The sequence below is a fragment of the Sinocyclocheilus grahami genome, unplaced genomic scaffold, assembly GCF_001515645.1.
Source record: "Sinocyclocheilus grahami isolate Dianchi unplaced genomic scaffold, SAMN03320097.WGS_v1.1 scaffold1017.1, whole genome shotgun sequence".
NCBI lineage: Eukaryota > Metazoa > Chordata > Actinopteri > Cypriniformes > Cyprinidae > Sinocyclocheilus > Sinocyclocheilus grahami.
Window position 1 is genome coordinate 65,286 of NW_015506196.1, and position 18,582 is coordinate 83,867.

At 41.4% G+C, this 18,582-nt stretch overlaps 1 protein-coding gene across 1 annotated transcript in view; it reads right to left on the bottom strand.

Moving 5' to 3' along the window:
• The window catches only part of LOC107565684 (neural-cadherin-like), a 222,178-nt gene that overhangs the window by 53,067 nt on the left and 150,529 nt on the right, over positions 1-18,582 (bottom strand). The window contains exon 7 of the mRNA XM_016250944.1: positions 8,056-8,198. Within this exon, the coding sequence (XP_016106430.1) occupies positions 8,056-8,198 (143 nt within the window). The remainder of the gene's footprint in view (positions 1-8,055; positions 8,199-18,582) is intronic.

Here is an 18,582-nt window from a genome sequence, read left to right on the forward strand (position 1 = left end):
CTAAAGCATTTATTAGTAAACTTTTGTCTGCTTTGTGAGAACATGAAAGCCTCAATACCTATTGTCATAATATTTTGTCCAGAAGGTGTGATGAAAGAAAGTATAAAATAGTAAAAAGTAAAAATATTATTTTGAAGCAGGGTGAAGCCAGTTCGTGTGTGTGTGTGTGTGTGTGGGTGTGTGTGTGTATGTGTGGGTGAGTGAGAGAGAGAGAGAAAGAAAGAGTTATACTATCAGATTGATGAAATTATATTGGATGCAGTTCAGGGTAGGATGAAATAGAAAACTTGTAATACTCCCAGTAGTTTGTATAAGTGTGTGTGTGTGTGTGTGTGTGTGTGTGTTAGCGTGAATATACATGCATTCAAACATGAACAGGTCCAAGGCCTTTGTGTTTGCAAGCACACATACATATGTGAACGTGAACATGATCAACATGCTCCTGAACACTAATAGTTTCTATTACTTTCATTCTTTCCCATTCACTTTGAATGGCTGGACATTTTTGACCGGGAACACCACAAGTGTGACTTTGTGCCATTTTGTACAAAATAAAAGCCGTTCAAAACAAACTCCCTGATTAAACATTAAAGTACACTAGTGTGATAAACAGTGCAAATTTTCTTCAGTTTTTATTTAATATTGTGAAAATTATTCATAAATAATGCTTTTTTCACTCAAAAAATGAAGTGCCTACTCTCAGATAAATGATGCCTACGATTAATCAGAAGCAAATATAAATACAAAACCAGTCCTAAATGAAAGATAAGAAGTTGACAAAAAGATTGAATCCAATCTTTGTTGATAATATAGCATAATGAGTGATTTATAAGCATTTTTTTGAGGCCGGGTCATTTTTGCCCTGGAACATCACAAGTGTAAACAAGGTGAAAAATCTCCCCCAGCAAAGTATGAAAATGATCAAAATTTTGTTTAGAAGTAGTTATACCCTTTGTGAACAAAGTCACAAAATTTCAGTCCAATGCGATAACATTAACTAGTATTTTCGGGAAAAATTAAAAAAAAAAAAAGAATTTTGTTTAATACATTTGGCTGCTTTTAGCCTTACCCTGGACTTGGTTCACCCTCCGCCTAAGAAAACAGCTACAGAGAAAACCTACAGGTTTCATTAGAGATGGCTTAGAGTCATGTCCAGAATTATTCTTTTCAGCGTGTATTTGGCTTAAAAGCATGAGTGTTTTATAATGGGTGCTGCTGAAGCCCGGAGGTGTTTTTTAGATTCTGAATGGATCCATATAGTAGCCTGAACAGTCAGGTCAAGGCAGTAGGTTTAGTGATCTTTTGGCATCTCCTTGTGGTCCTGTTTGCTATCGCAGCTTGACTAGTGCTTAATTGTATTAAAAATGCTCTTATTATATATTTTTTTATTTAATTGTTTTGCACTATATAGTAGGGGTGTGCGATATATATCGTCTGCGATAATATCGTAATTGTTGTTTTAACGATGTGCGATTTTACATTATAGAATATTTTGCAAAAAACATTCAAAACATCCCTACAGAGCGCACGCATACATTACGTGAAGTCTAGACTAGTGCGTGTGCGCATTTAGTGTGTTTTCTTTCACTGCATGATTCAGTCTATTAAAATGCATTTAGAATGATCACAAATTCAAGACATGATGGCAGAAAATTTATATATTTATACCACTTCATATAGTTATTCAATTTCACACGAAGAGTGCCGTTTTTCTCCAAAAATTACCATGATTACAAATGTGACATTGAATTCAATAAACAATAAGTTAATTAAGAGACTTACGTTTTAGACACCATATTGCTTGTTTTTGCTCTATTTCGCCAACAAAAATCATTCCGAATACAGCCACGGCGCTGTTTTGTGTCTCTGAGCAACATGACGGTGTTTCGTTCTTGAATTAATCAATCATTTAAATGATTCGGTTCAATCGCAATGACTCACTTATTAAGAATGATTTGCTCCCACCTGCTGGTGGTTTTAATTTCAAATTTCTGCTTTTTCTTTCTTTTCCTTTTTTTGTGATTTTTTTCATGTTTTAAATAATTTCAAATATCAGTATTCAACGTTTTATGTTTAATATATCAAAACATTATCTATGCATTTGTAATTGCAGGTTAAATGCATTCATGTCTTGCATTAAACAAAATACATGTGTGTAAATACATCTAAATGCCACTTCAGATGCAGCTTCTGTGTTGATTTCATTTGCTTGGTAACAGCCCAAATGTCTTATTATTCTAATTCCCTGATTAAATGTAAGAATTTGACTCAAAAGATAATGGACACTTTTAGAAAAAATGGCTTTATAAAGGTAAAAATGCCCATAAAATGCAAAAATCAGTTTGAACTTATTGGAAAAGATAAATTTCTATCAGTATGAACTGACCACCACACAGAATATGAAGAATATTAAAAACATTAGGAGTCAGCTGTCTTCGGCAGTCCTTAAGGTACCAGCACAATAACACACTCAGCAAAATATCGTCTAATTATCGTTATCGATAAAATCCCATAAAATATCGAGATATAATTTTTTGTCAATATCGCACACCCCTACTATATAGTATAGCCTATACATAAATTGTAAAAGGTATGGGGGGAGTAGGCAGGAGGTTACTATTTGCCCATCACTGTATGCCATGGGAGAAACACTCAGTCAAAAATAGGAGTAGAGCTGCACAATTCTGGATACATTTATTTTTTTTGTATCAAATAGAGATCATGATTCTCCTACAGATAACTAAACAAAATAGCTTGTCTACTAGAGGTTCTGACAAATTGTTAATTGTTGCAGTCTATGTAATTTTTTACATTTCAATTATTTATCGCAAAATCTGCACCTATTTTGTGGCTAATATTAATTTCATAATGATCCTTACTCCAGTAAGTCAAGTAGCAGAAGTTACAGAAAGTGAAAATGTGCAAATACTATTGGCCCATTTTGGGGTGAACTAAATATGCAAGATTAGTCTTGATTCTTACATGTCACTTTTTATAACACAGGCCATTCATCCTTTGCTGGGCCACTTAAAACAAATGGGGGCATAAATTAAGAGTATACCCACTTCTCCAGGCACCACTACATATATATATGAAGAATTCAGATGCAAAAGCTTTTAAGTGCCATCTGAAAATTTCATCTAAAATGAGCATTTTTATCAGGCTCCTTATGTTTAGGTTCAGTAATTTTGCTCTAATGGCAATGTATAGTGTAACAAAGTTCATAAGTCGGGAAGGAGGAGGCGGGAACCGGCGAACATTTCAACAAACTTTAATAATAAAATAAACCCAAAACAGCGCGACAGCCCCTCGCGGACGACTGTCGCGCACAAACAAAACCAAAATAAAATCCAGGCCTGGTCCTCTCTCGTCTTTCCCTGTCATCACTCCTCCTTTGTATCCTTCCGGAGCTCCTCCGTGAGACTCGAGACCGGTGAGTGGCGCAGGTGTCGCGCATTCGCAATTACTCCACCGGCCTCGCTCCGTTCCCACGGCTCTCGGCCCCGCCCCTCTCGTCACATACCCCCATCGCCCCTCGCAGGCCGGGGGGTACACCCGAGATTGCGCTCTACCCCCCCCCCTCCCGGGGGGAGCCGATCACGGCGGCCGCGGCGTACCTGGGGGTAAGGACAGACAGACGAGGCGAGAGAAAAGGAGACGGAAGGATGAGGAGAGACAGAGACGAGAGAGGGGAGAGAGGAAAAAAAAAATTCTGATTCCGGTGCCCCGACACACTGCCACTCGGCCCTCCACCAGCTGGGTAAGCTCTTCCGCGATGCCTGGCGGCAGCACTGGATAGCCCTCAGTGGACGGCACGACACTCCTCCGCCGCCCAGTGGACGGCGACGGCTCCTCCGCGTTCGGGCAGCCGGCAGGAGTCCCCCGTTCCCTGCTCCTCCCCAATCATGGCGGATGGCAGCAGGCTCCGGCCTCCTGGCGAACGGGCAGACTCCTCCGCTCCCTCACGGACGGCAGCCGTCCCTCCACATCCCAGGCGGCCGGCAGCGAGTTCGTCCGCCCCCGGCAACTCACTCCAGCCCACCGCCCCGAGCGTCCATGGCGGCAGACTGCCCCGCCATACTCGATGGCACCGCGGACTCACCCCTGCGGTGAGGGATCTCTGGCAGCGTGCCCCTCCTTCCTCCCGGGTTTCGGCACCAATGTAACGTAGTTTGTAGGTCGGGATAACTGAACGTAAATATAGGGGCCTGATAAAAATGCTCATTTTAGAAGAAAATTTCAGACGGCATTTAGAGGCTTTTGCATCTGAACTCTTCATATATATACATATATATATATATATATATATATATATTCACAAAAACTATAGCTTGTGTATTCTCTTTTATGGATTGCTGGACACATCCAGAGCATCATTAATTACACAATCTATCAGTTTTTGTGCAATGTTAACAGCCTGTCAGCCAAATATTTTTTCTGGTAGTCTTTTCTTTTTTGCAATGCATTTCTCCATTACCAGACATTCGGATGTTGGAACCTTGTTTAACACGAGGCCTTTTAGCAGGACAAAGAACAAAGGAAAATCAAAACACTACAAATAACAGAGGAAAATAAAAATGCTTGACAGGTCCTGTGTGCTGGCGATGATCTGACTGATTATCAGCGTAAACACTACGCTGCTGTGCCGGTAAATACAACCTTCATGGACCGGATGCAGTTTTTGTATTTATGTCTTTAATACAAAAGGCCTGATCATCTTATTGACTTTGCTGTTTGAATCCTTAAAGGGGTATTAAATCAAACTGAGCACATTCCTCTGTGAGTTAAAGTAAATTAACAACAAGCACCAAGCGTCTGAGCCCTGCTTTGCACCAACAAAAACAACCTAATGGAGGAGAGGCTCTAATGAATGATAGAGGGAATTTCAGGAGAGACGGAGATCTGACGAGCCGTAGAAGGGGCAATAAAGAAAAGCTTTGATATTTAGAGGAGAGAAAAGGAGGAATATGCAGGGAAGGGAATCAACAGAGACACTCTTCAAGGAACCGCGGTGCTTCCAATGAAGCGGTGCATGTTTGAATCACCTGAATGGAGCACTAAATTGGGGCAGTGTGAAGGTAAGCAGCAAATATATTTTGTGAGGACAAGTGAAGTCTGTACCTTACGGATCAATCTTCTTCAATCAAAACGCAATCAATCAAAACATGCCTAACTCTTTCACTGCTTGAGGAGTGTGTTGCAATTAAGTCATCAGTTGTTTAGCAAATGCTGTTACTTTGAGGAGTTAAGAAATTTGTATTTGTAGTTGCCAATAAATATTATATTTACTGAGCCATTACTACATTTCTTCAAAACTGCAGGAGATAAACAGATGCTGCATTTTCATATTAGTTAATAGAAATGTTCCAATGCCCAGTGAAAAGTTCTGTAATCATCAAGGGACTCAAAGTGTCTGATCTGTACACACACATGGTTCCTAAAGGATACACTTATAATACAATTAAAACGCTTACCAACTGGATCTTTCATATTTCCCATTTCCAACTTATGGTTTAGAGTTAGAAAAAAAAATGAAAATAAAATAAAATAAAATGGAAATTCTGGCTATACTTACTCAGAATTGTGATTTCATTTCTTGCAACTGCAACTTTATTTCTAACAACTGACTTCATTTCTCACAATGTGAAATGTTTTCTCTCTCTCTCTCTACTCTAAGGCAGAAACGGATTTCATATTAATAGTTATATCCCTGTGTGGGTGTTTTAACTAACTTTTAACAGTTTTGCTCAAAATAAACGCTTTACAATAATTGCCTATTTATAATTAGTCAGTGGCTAATTTTGTGTATGTGAAAGTACCAATGACTTGTTTGTTCAAGTGATGATTATAAAAAAAGTAAATATGATTAATGGCAATCATACTGTCACAAGTATGTTCCTGTTTGTCCTTATTTGGTAGTTCCTGTTTCCTGTTTTATTAAGTTCCATTTGTCTCAGCTGTGTTTTATTAATTATCCTTGATTACTCCTCACCTGTTTCTGTTTTTTTCCCATCAGTTCCCTTGTCCTGTCTAACGTCGTTTAAGTGGTTGTGTTCTCCTGATTTTCGTAAGGGGATTTATTAAAAGACTCTGTTTGTTTGATATCTGCCTCCTTCGTGCTTCCCGCCCTGGCAACCCGTGACAGAAGACAGGACCAAGATAGTAAGCGGTGCCCCTTCTACCCATGTTTGTTTTTTGGTTTTGAAAATGTTTGTTTGCCTGTTTTTCCTGTTGTCAAGCCCGCCAGCCGCGGCTCACACAAGCCCGCCGGCCGTGGCTCACTTAAGCCCGCTGGCCGCTCTGAAGTCAAGCCCGCCTATCTCGCCTTTCACCCCGAGCCTAGAGGGAAATCTGAGGAGGAGAAGGCGGTTGGTTCTGGTCCCTAGGCTCGCTCCAGTGTCGGCTCCAGCATGCCTCTCAGAGCTCATGGACATGGCGCTACCCCCAGAGTTCTCGGCTCCTATCCTCACCCCAGAATCGGCTCCAGAAAGCTTTCTTTCGTCTCCGTTGGTCCTGTCCAGCTCTCCTGAGTCTCTTTCGCCTCTGCTGGTCCTGTCCAGCTCCATTGTCTCCTGAGTCGCCTTCGCCTCCGCTGGACCCGTCCAGCCCTCCAACGTCTCCTGAGCCTCCTGTGTTAACCATCTCTGCTCCTCCAGAGCGCCCTCCAGTGCCTGCTCCTCCAGAGCACCCTCCAGCGACCCTTCCGGGCATCGAAACACCTAGTTTTCCCCAATAATTTTTTTTGGGGGGGGGGGCATATATCCGTGGCCATAGTGGCCGAGCCGGGGGACCTGGACAAGGCCACGAAGGCAACTCCATGCCCTCCCGAATGGCCGGCACCTCCATGGCCCCCTGAACTGCCCGATCCACCATGGCCTCCCAAGTCCCCTGATCTGCCTTGACTCCTCTGACTGTATGATCCGCCCTGGAGGCCTTCCCCGTGTCCCTGTCTTGCACCAGCCTCCAGGGCGCCCACCCCACCCCTCCCCGGTGGTATTGTTATGGCACGGGACGCGTTTGTCTCAGCTGTGTTTTATTAATTATCCTTGATTACTCCTAACCTGTTTCTGTTCTGATTATTATCTATTCTGATGTTCCTGATTATGTTCCATGTGTTTATAAGCCCTGTGTTTTCCTCAGTTCCCTTGTACTGTCTGATGTCGTTTAAGTGGTTGTGTTCTCCTGATTTTCCTAAGTGGATTTATTAAAAGACTCCGTCTGTTTGATATCTGCCTCCTTTGTGCGTCTCGCCCTGGCAAGCCGTAACACATACATGGCAACTTTTAAACTGATTTGAAATGCAACTTTGATACATTGAAGCATTATTCATGTCTGTACTTTTGCTTAATTATAAAAACATTGAACTAGTGTGATCTAAAATACAGTACATTATGTATTTAAACATTCCAAAAGATGTTGCTGTTGATTTCACTCACTCTCCTGCCATTCTGGATTTTACCGTTTACCAGATGTTCACACTAAACATTGTGTCTTCATTTAACCCTTAAGGACCCTTCAGATTAAAGTCCTCTTTTCTGGTTGGGAAGCATCTTCAAACTCCATCCTAACTCCTCCCACATAATTTCTCGTCCTCTCTATACTGTTTGTTCTACAACAAAATCTTTTTACTATTGGAGCAGTGGTACAACATTGACGTATGCGCTGGTGTTGCTGTTTTCTCACTAGAACACAAGTTTTAGTTTGGCCTGCATGATGTTCATGCCTATACCTCTCTCCCATACATTAAATAAATATACAATACTTCACTGGCATCTAAATAATGTCCAAATTAAAAGATGGATAAAGACTTTTGTTTGAATAGCTGCCCTGCAGTGATCCTCCTACCGTGAAAGTACATTTAATTATTAAATATTAATAAAGTATCATTAATATTTAAATGACTTATGTATAAAATTATGCAATGTAATGAGTTTGAAAGAAACCACTGAATTAAGACTTGTCTACTGCACTGCTCATTAGTGAATGTTTATATAGCATAAAACGGCTGTCAGAGAGATCAAAAGAGTAATACCAAATCTGAAAAGGATGTCTCACCTTTCTGACTGTCGATGACAAAGTTGCCGCCTTCATTGCCTGCTGTAATTTTGTATGTGATCCCATCTCCATCTGGGTCCTTGGCCAGAACTGTTGCAACCAGAGTATTGGGCCCTGCGTCCTCAGAGACAAAGGTCTGATACCTGTTTTTGAACACACATTTCAAGATATCTTTCACATTGAACACACAACTAATACCATGTAGTCACTCTATGTTTATGGAATGCAATAATATTTCCATATGAGATGAGGTTGTTGTGTACAGTGACACACTTTACAACACTGCTTGGCTAAACAGAAGCTGCAAGTAATCATGCTTGGGACCATCATTATACATGCAGTGTTTACCAAGGATTTATTGACTAACAGGACGAAAAGGCACCTACTAGTGTACAGTGAATGAAAAAGGTGCAGGTGATATGGATAGCAAATAGAACAAACAGGCAAAAGTAAAAACAATCCTGTAAATCAGCAAAAAATTACAGGAAAGTGAATCAATCAAAATTCAGTATCCAGTTTAATTCTGAAAATTGTAATGCCTTTAAATTATTTGCATTTTTTTCAAAGTCAGTAGAAGAATATAAAACTTTAATATTAAATTTCTTCAGAATTATGTGAAGACAATATATACAAAAGTTCTGTTCGAAAATGAATTATAAATGAAAATGATAGGAAAACTTGTGAAGAGGGAAAAAATCTGAAGAACTGCAAGTAGTAACAAGTAAATACATGAAACATGTCTGAGTTAGTGTATTTCAGCTGTGGAAATGTTTAAAATGTATAAGCATGATTTCTGTAGCTTTTTTGTTACTGGTATTTTTATGACGAAATTTCACTTTTTCAACTTCAGTTAGTGTGTCATGTTTCATTTGTAACTTGCAATTTTTAATGTAAGCATTTAATATATATGTTTATATATATGGCTGTATTAGATCAAAAGGGTCCTTCTACTAAATACTGAGCAAAGGGTCTGAATACTTAGGACCATGTGATATTTCAGTTTTTCTTTTTTAATAAATCTGCAAAAATGTCAACAATTCTGTGTTTTTCTGTCAATATGGGGTGCTGTGTGTACATTAATGAGGAAAAAAATTGAACTTAAATGATTTTAGCAAATGGCTGCAATATAACAAAGAGTGAAAAATTTAAGGGGGTCTGAATACTTTCCGTACCCACTGTATATATATATATATATATATATATCTGCAAGGTTATCAAAGCTCAAAGTCCACTCTAAAAGGAGACATTATATTTAACAGAAAACACTTTTCAAGAACTATAATGGCTCATTCAGACTACAGTGTGCTTCTTCCAGATATTGTGAAGTCAAAATGTCACTCATTTAAATGATCCCTGGCTATGGGCGAGGTCTGGTTAAACTGCGCTAGAGAAGATGAAGAAGAAGAAAGAAAGAAAGAAAGAAGAAGAAAATCTGCTTTAGTAGCATGTTGTCACCATGTCTCGGTTTATGGTAAGGGGCGTGACTTTTCTGGAACACGCTCTGAGGTTCACCAATCACAATGCACTGGGACAGCTAACCAATCAGAGAACATTTCATATTATTGGGAGGAGGGTTTTTATCAAAACAGGAACTAAACAGAGCATGCAAACAAACTAAACAGACTGGGAACTGCAGCAGTAATGTAAAATATGTGAAAAATAATGTGTTTTTGGAACAATCAAGCCAGAAAACATGTTCTAGTACATCCCAACATCCAAATCAAGACTTTGTAAAATTAAATAATAGGACCCCTTTAACGATTTGGGTTCAGTAAGACTGAGTATTACAATAATGAATGTGACTTTCATGTGTATTGATTGAACGTTTATTTTAGTGTTGATGTTTGCTTCATAAATTCAGTTCCCTATCGATACTTCACTCGTACTGCGTCTGTTTAAGACGCTTGGGGAAAATTCATTTTTCTCCAATGACTGAAACCTTTCAATAATGCAGTGTAACTGCACAGCCATTGGTTAGAGAATAAAAAACGAACCAATGGCAGTAAAGCCAGCCAAAGCCCGCCAGAATGGGCGGGGTCATCTGGCTATATTAGCGGCACATCGCCATAGGATCCTCAAATTATTCTCCTTCAGCGATGACTACTAGATCTTCACTCTACGAGACTATGAAGCCTTCACCGTGATCAAGCCTCGTAGCGGATCGAGAGACCCCTTCCTGCTCGGCCATTCTCGCCAATTCACGCCACCCTCGCGCCTGCTGCAGCGACGGTCTCCGGTTCCCTGCCACTATCCAGCGATATAACAGAGCAAATTTTTTGCGTTGTTTCAAAATGCCGCTCCGATACTGTCACTCATGCAGGGCCCCCCTGCAAGTCGCTGATGCTCACGGTGAGTGTGTTTCATGCATGGGGCGCTGCCCACGCTGAAGCAGCACTCATTGAGATGGAATGTCCTCATTGCGAGGATATGAGTCTCGCCTCTCTGCGCTCGTGGAAAGCTTTCTTTTCAGAGAGCAACTCTGCCCCTCGCGTCCTCCTGCTTTCTTCCTCCCAGGAGCCTGTGAGGAAAAAGCAGCGGGGCAGAGGAACTCGTCGCTCGGTGACGAGTGAGCCCACGCCGGCTGAGCCCCCGCATGCCTCACTCTGTCCACTCAGAGAGGTTTCTCCAGTCCACTTCTCCCTCCCAGACCAGCGTCCCTCTGCGGCTGCGAGCGATCTGGTTTCATTTGGAGGAAGCGAGTGTGACACCATGGACGACAGCATGTCGTTGGAGGCTTCAGATGCGGAGGAGCTGTCGGGGTCGTACGCCCCCTTGCCATCTGTACAGCCCAGCACACTCAGCATGGGCATGGACGCCGAGCTCTTCTGCGTCCTGTCTAAAGCTGTGGAGGAGCTGGGCTTGGAGTGGTCTCCGCCGGAGGAGCCCTCCCGCAGCCACCTGGATGAGTGGTTCTTGCTGGGGCGCAGTCAGGCCCCCCGACAACAAGCTTCACCATTCTTTCTGGAGGTCCACGACGAGATCACCAGGTCTTGCAATCATCCTTACAAGCGCTCCCGCTCGGCCAGACGCCGCCAGTTTCCTAAACGCCAGGGCCCCCGACCCAAGATAGTGTTGGACCCTGTGCCGCAGGCATCATCTTGATCTGCGGGACAGGTAGAGGAGGGGGCCAAGTCTCGCTGCAGCCGGACCACCCCCCAAAACACCTCTGTTATGCCTCTAAGCACCCCGTTCAGTTCCGGGTGCCGTTGGCAGTGTGTTTGTAACCACTTGGAGTGGTCTCCGCCGGAGGAGCCCTCCCGCAGCCACCTGGATGAGTGGTTCTTGCTGGGGCGCAGTCAGGCCCCCCGACAACAAGCTTCACCATTCTTTCTGGAGGTCCACGACGAGATCACCAGGTCTTGCAATCATCCTTACAAGCGCTCCCGCTCGGCCAGACGCCGCCAGTTTCCTAAACGCCAGGGCCCCCGACCCAAGATAGTGTTGGACCCTGTGCCGCAGGCATCATCTTGATCTGCGGGACAGGTAGAGGAGGGGGCCAAGTCTCGCTGCAGCCGGACCACCCCCCAAAACACCTCTGTTATGCCTCTAAGCACCCCGTTCAGTTCCGGGTGCCGTTGGCAGTGTGTTTGTAACCAAAAATACTGTGGTGAACATGGGGCCCGTTCTAATTGCGTTCACACAACCAACCGCTGTTATAGCGGGAAAAATAAAAATAAAAAATAAAGAACATTTTCAAAAAGAGAGCAAATTTCCTCTTCCACTCATTCCACTCTGCCACTCATTGCGAGCGTCGAGTCCCCCTTTGAAGGCCCACCACTTGAACCAATCCAGCCCCTTGCCACGCAGGCCGAGGCCAGGCAGGCCATCCCCGGAGTGTCAAGCTGGGTCACGGAGATAATAAATCGAGGTTATACACTCCAATTTGCTCGAAGACCCCCACATTTCAGTGGCATGGTCTGCACCTCGGTTCAGAGCGAGGATGAACACATCCTACGCACCGAGGTGATGAATTTGCTGGCAAAAGGAGCCATAGAAACGGTTCCCCCAGCCGAGAGCGAGTCGGTGTCTCCGGTACTACAGTTGGGCCTGCTCCGCATGCGGCCCCTTCAGTATTGGCTGAAACCACGAGTTCCATCCCGCGCCTGGCGTCTCGGACACCTTCGCGTCAAGGTAGACCGGGCCTGTGTATCAGTCGTGGCCCCTTGGAAAGATCCTCATTGGATGGAATGGGGCGTGCCCCTTGGAATGGTCTGCAGAAGGAAGGTAGTCTCGATAGATGCCTCCAACACGGGTTGGGGAGCACTGTGCGATGGCAAGCCAGCTTTCGGCCACTGGTCAAAAGAGGAAGGCCTGCTTCACATCAACTGCCTGGAAATGCTGGCAGTGTGTCTTGGCCTTCGAACCTTTCTGACAGACCTAAGGGGACACCACGTCTTAGTCCGCTACAACAGCATGACGATAGTGTTCTATATAAATCGCCAGGGCGGTCTCTCATCGAAGCGCCTCTTCGCACTAGTGGAGCGCCTCTTGGAATGGACTCAGTTCAACTTGCGCTCGCTGAGAGCAGCGCATATACTGAGCAGGCTGAACCAAGGAGCAGACATGCTGTCTCGGAGCAACGTCACCTCAAAGGAGTGGACGCTCCACCCTCAAACGGTTCCGAAAATCTGGGAGAAATTCGACAGGGCAGAGGTCGACCTCTTCGCCTCAGAAGACAACTGTCATTGCCCAACTTACTTTTCGAAGGACAGGGACGCGTTGGCCCATGACTGGCCCAACCTCCTCCTTTACGCTTTTCCACCGATCTCTCTGATTCCACAGGTGATCAGGCGAGTCAGGGAACAGATACGCAAGGTGCTGTTGGTGGCCCCGCTCTGGAGGAACCAGCACTGGTTTGCAGAGCTGTGCCGGCTGCTCTCGGCAGCCCCGTGGCCCATTCCCCTGAGACGGGACCTCCTCTCTCAGGCGAACGGAACGATATGGCACCCCCAGCCCGAGCTGTGGGCTCTGCACCTTTGGCCTCTCGATCAGAGCTTGCGAACCTCCCCGAGAACATGCTAAACACAATCTATCAGGCTACAGCACCGTCTACAAGACGCCTCTATGCCCTTAAATGGTCTGTCTTCTCCACCTGGTGTACAGCCCGCAGCGCAGACCCAATCTCATGTGACATATCTCTGATATTGTCCTTCCTGCAAGAGCTGTTGGATAAGTGCCGTTCCCCTTCCCTCAAGGTCTATGTAGCAGCCATAGCAGCCTCCTACGCTTCTATAGCTGGCCAATCGGTGGGCAGGAACAACTTGGTTGTTCATTTTCTGAAGGGGTCTAGAAGGCTCAACCCGCCTCGCCCCATCACTGTCCCTACATGGGATCTGCCCACGTTGTTGAAGGCTCTGAAGAGCCCTCCATTTGAGCCGCTACAGTCCATTGATCTTTGTCCGCTGATGCTTAAGACTGCTCTGCTTCTAGCATTAGCATTGGTAAAGCGTATGGGAGATCTGCAGGCGCTATCAGTGAGCCCCACCTGCCTCGAATTCGGGCCCAACGACTCTAAGGTCGTCCTGAAACCAAGGCATGGTTATGTACCTAAAGTGCTCTCTACTCCATTTAAAGCACAGGTAATTATCTTGATATTTACAGGTAATGTTACAAGTAGAATACTTTCTATGACCCCCCAACATCTTGTTTTGACGAGCTTCAGGTGGGATCAAGCATTCTTTAGAAAGTCAGATTCCCCCCAATACCCCCCGTCATTCATACCCTGGAATTACAGTATTTGATGAAATTGTCAATATTGTGAAATATTATTACAATTTACAATAATGTTTTTTCTTCTATTTTAATCCGTTTAATCACACATTTTTCCCAGACATGAACATATCAAAATGATGAGTCATTAGTAACCCTTTGAAATAATCAATAATTATTTTTTTAAAATTTTTTGGAAAAGTGTGTGAAAAATAGTTTTATGGTCGGTCACAATTGTGACTGGTGGGATGAGTACTGAATTAACATATTTCTGCAGTCATAAAAATTGTTATATATCTTAGCCCAGCTATTTTAAACTGTGACACGTGACAAGAGTGATGCGAGAAGACTGACACTATATGATGGCGGATCCAAAGCGATTCGTTTAATAGCCTATAAGTGAGTGTCTTTGTTGCTGGGTTTTCATAAAAAAAATAACAATGAACCACAAACTAAGCATTCGTTTTAAATAAGGGAAAATACTTTATTTATTTGGGTAACAACGGCTATATCCATCTTATTCATTTTGTCAATGCAAGGGAGATGTTTAATATATGCGAATTTGCCATCGTGCTATTTTATGGCTGATGTGTTTTAATTAATAAGATAATAAGCCACAAACTAAGAACATTTTAAGGTAGCCTGAGGGGAAATCCATAGGTTATTTATTTGTGTTAAACGCGAGTAAAACATATCCTTATTTATTTTGTTAATAAAAGTTCAAAGTTTAATGTTTTATTTTTTTCGAATAATAATAACGAGCCATAAGCATGCATTTCAAGTAAGGGGAAAATCCAAAAACCTTACATTTATTTGTGTTACAACGCGGGTACATCAGTCTTATTCAGTGGCGTAGCAAGTCAGCCCCGGCCCATATGCAAAAAACGTGTACAATGTAAAATGTGTTTTAAACATGGCAAAAAATGCTGCCCTATAGGCTACTGAACGGAAACACAATTTTGGCACATCAGCCCAAAAAACAAACAAACAAACAAATTATAATATAACATAAAAAGGTTCCATATGAAGTATCCTAAAGCTATTTGATACCTTTGTGTCATGAACAGAGCAAAACTGAAGCTCTTTGGTATGTTCATGAGTAAAGATGTCTAATCCTTGAACAAGTATTTCAGAGTCAAATCTTTCTAATGACTCAGTTGTTCCAGTTCAGCAAACAAGTCTGAATGATTCATTTACAAATCCAATCTTGTTTTTGTGTTCATCTCAACGATTCAGTTCACTGGAGGGAAAGATCATACGGGCCATGTTTTCATCCAAGCTGTGAACTTAATTTATGCAAAAAGGCATAATATTGGAAAAACAATTAGCAAACAAAGCAGTGTTGCCATTCAATGCATTCAAGAGAACAAAATATTTCATTAAATGTAATGAATTACTTGCATTTTAGAGTGTGCAGATACATGCTCATACAAACTAGGTTAAAGCAAGGTTACTTTTTTAATGTACATATAGGAATTTATCCAGTAATGTATTTCAATTGTACTTTATGTGAATGCATTTTACCGAACAACAACAACAACAAAAAAATCATCAAGTGAGTGTATGCATTTCGGGGGTTTTATTTGCATCTTGATGCGTCCATTCAGCATTTTTATGCAATATCTCAATATTTGCATAAAAATATTTGGATGGAAACCCAATTACAACTGCTGTGACACAAAACTATTGGTTTTAGAAGACTCATGTTTTAAAGTGCTTCTGGAGTCTTTCTGAAGTTTAAAATCATTCATCATAAATGCGAGGCAAAAAAAGCAATAAATACATTCTTCAAAACATCTCCTTTTAAGTTCCACTGAAGAAAGTGAGTCAAACGGGTTTGGAATGACATGACAGTGAATGAAAGATGGCATTTGACTTTCCATCAGAGTATGTTTAGCCAACACAAAACTGGACGTTATAGAAAAGAGCATTGTCAGTCTCCGTCAATCTTTATAAGAGTCCAGATATGAAAGTGAAAGCGATGCTGATTTACCAAAAAGAAGACAGATTGTTTTGTTAATAAAAGTTCAAAGTTTAATGTTTTATTTTTTTCGAATAATAATAACGAGCCATAAGCATGCATTTCAAGTAAGGGGAAAATCCAAAAACCTTACATTTATTTGTGTTACAACGCGGGTACATCAGTCTTATTCAGTGGCGTAGCAAGTCAGCCCCGGCCCATATGCAAAAAACGTGTACAATGTAAAATGTGTTTTAAACATGGCAAAAAATGCTGCCCTATAGGCTACTGAACGGAAACACAATTTTGGCACATCAGCCCAAAAAACAAACAAACAAACAAATTATAATATAACATAAAAAGGTTCCATATGAAGTATCCTAAAGCTATTTGATACCTTTGTGTCATGAACAGAGCAAAACTGAAGCTCTTTGGTATGTTCATGAGTAAAGATGTCTAATCCTTGAACAAGTATTTCAGAGTCAAATCTTTCTAATGACTCAGTTGTTCCAGTTCAGCAAACAAGTCTGAATGATTCATTTACAAATCCAATCTTGTTTTTGTGTTCATCTCAACGATTCAGTTCACTGGAGGGAAAGATCATACGGGCCATGTTTTCATCCAAGCTGTGAACTTAATTTATGCAAAAAGGCATAATATTGGAAAAACAATTAGCAAACAAAGCAGTGTTGCCATTCAATGCATTCAAGAGAACAAAATATTTCATTAAATGTAATGAATTACTTGCATTTTAGAGTGTGCAGATACATGCTCATACAAACTAGGTTAAAGCAAGGTTACTTTTTTAATGTACATATAGGAATTTATCCAGTAATGTATTTCAATTGTACTTTATGTGAATGCATTTTACCGAACAACAACAACAACAAAAAAATCATCAAGTGAGTGTATGCATTTCGGGGGTTTTATTTGCATCTTGATGCGTCCATTCAGCATTTTTATGCAATATCTCAATATTTGCATAAAAATATTTGGATGGAAACCCAATTACAACTGCTGTGACACAAAACTATTGGTTTTAGAAGACTCATGTTTTAAAGTGCTTCTGGAGTCTTTCTGAAGTTTAAAATCATTCATCATAAATGCGAGGCAAAAAAAGCAATAAATACATTCTTCAAAACATCTCCTTTTAAGTTCCACTGAAGAAAGTGAGTCAAACGGGTTTGGAATGACATGACAGTGAATGAAAGATGGCATTTGACTTTCCATCAGAGTATGTTTAGCCAACACAAAACTGGACGTTATAGAAAAGAGCATTGTCAGTCTCCGTCAATCTTTATAAGAGTCCAGATATGAAAGTGAAAGCGATGCTGATTTACCAAAAAGAAGACAGATTGAAGGCTGCAGAGATGGAAATCCAACAGAAAGGTCGAAACAAGAAGATAAAGAGGAATGACCCATAGGAAAAATTATATTGCTCAGTGGTTGCTTTTCCTAAGCTCAGATGAGACTTAGATGAGATTCTCATATATCTCATTTTAGTACCAACAGCATTTCAGAAGTCTCTCCTAAAATTCCTTAGGAGAAATAGAAGTAGAAACAAATGAGACATGATAAATATTTAAGAAAAAAAAGAGTCAAAACTGAGAATGTGGTGGAAGAAACATAGAATATATCTTTACTGTCTTGCTGCAATCTCTATCAAGACTCCATTATAGGAATATGTTATTGCTCAGTGGTTGCTCTTTCTAACCTCAGGAGACGTAGTGGTGATTCTCATTTTAGTCTCAACAGTGTCTCAGATGTTTCTCATAAAAATCCTTAGGATAAATAAAAGTAGACAACTGAGACATGAGAAAGTTCTAAACGAAAGGAATCCAAAATGTCAATGAGCAACGTGATCTCATGATAATTTGTATGTATTTTACGTAAAATGTGGTTCTATAAAACGTACATTTACTTACGTTTTTACAGGCACTAAAACGTACAAATACTTACGTATTTTCAGCCTCTAAACGTACAAATACTTACGTATTTTCAGCATTTTAACGTACAAAACTGACGTATTGACGACACCTAAAAAATAATCCTTATGAATACTGAAATTGCGGCATTAATTTGATTAGTTTTTAGTTGTCATATGAATTAACTTGTTTTCAATTGCATTATTAAATTGTTTACTTATGAAATTATAACATTTCGTTTTGTTGTGATTTCTGCTGCCAGCTCGTTTCCAAGAATATGCCTACATAATGTTAAACACAACTTCACTTTAAACCTTAAAATAAATAACATTTCTGCAATCGTTTAACCTTTACTTGTCATGTAATGTTTACTTTGATTGTCATGCGCCACAAAAGGCATTTTCTCTGACATGCTGTGACTGACAATAGAACTATAAAATACACCAAAAACGCAACATAATTGCGAAATGAAACAATTGTATTAGTGTGCTGTAATCCAAATCTTCCAAATCCATACGACTGCGAGGAACAGACCCAAATACAAGCCTTTTATTTGGCGATCTGCTTGCTTCTCCATCCCGAGCAGCGAGTCCAGTCAGTGACCGTAAGCAGCAAAGCCCGCGCTGACTGACGCGCTCTTTACAAATTCAAATGTTGCCGCTTCAAACGACAGGTTTTACGGCAGGATAATCGAACGCTCATTGGCTCTCGCCTGCATTCGTCACAGATTGCGAAATGCCCTGTTTCTGGTGAGGTGTGTTTGAATGATGCACGCGTTCCTTCATGAGTTCACGGAGTGGGAAAATTATCTGGATAATATTTTCAGCGATTAACAACATAAATTCTGCTCTGGATCACACAAACCTACTGTTTTCCGCCAGAGAGGACTGCGGGTGCAACGCATCGTCATTTGGATTACTTTTAGTACTGCTT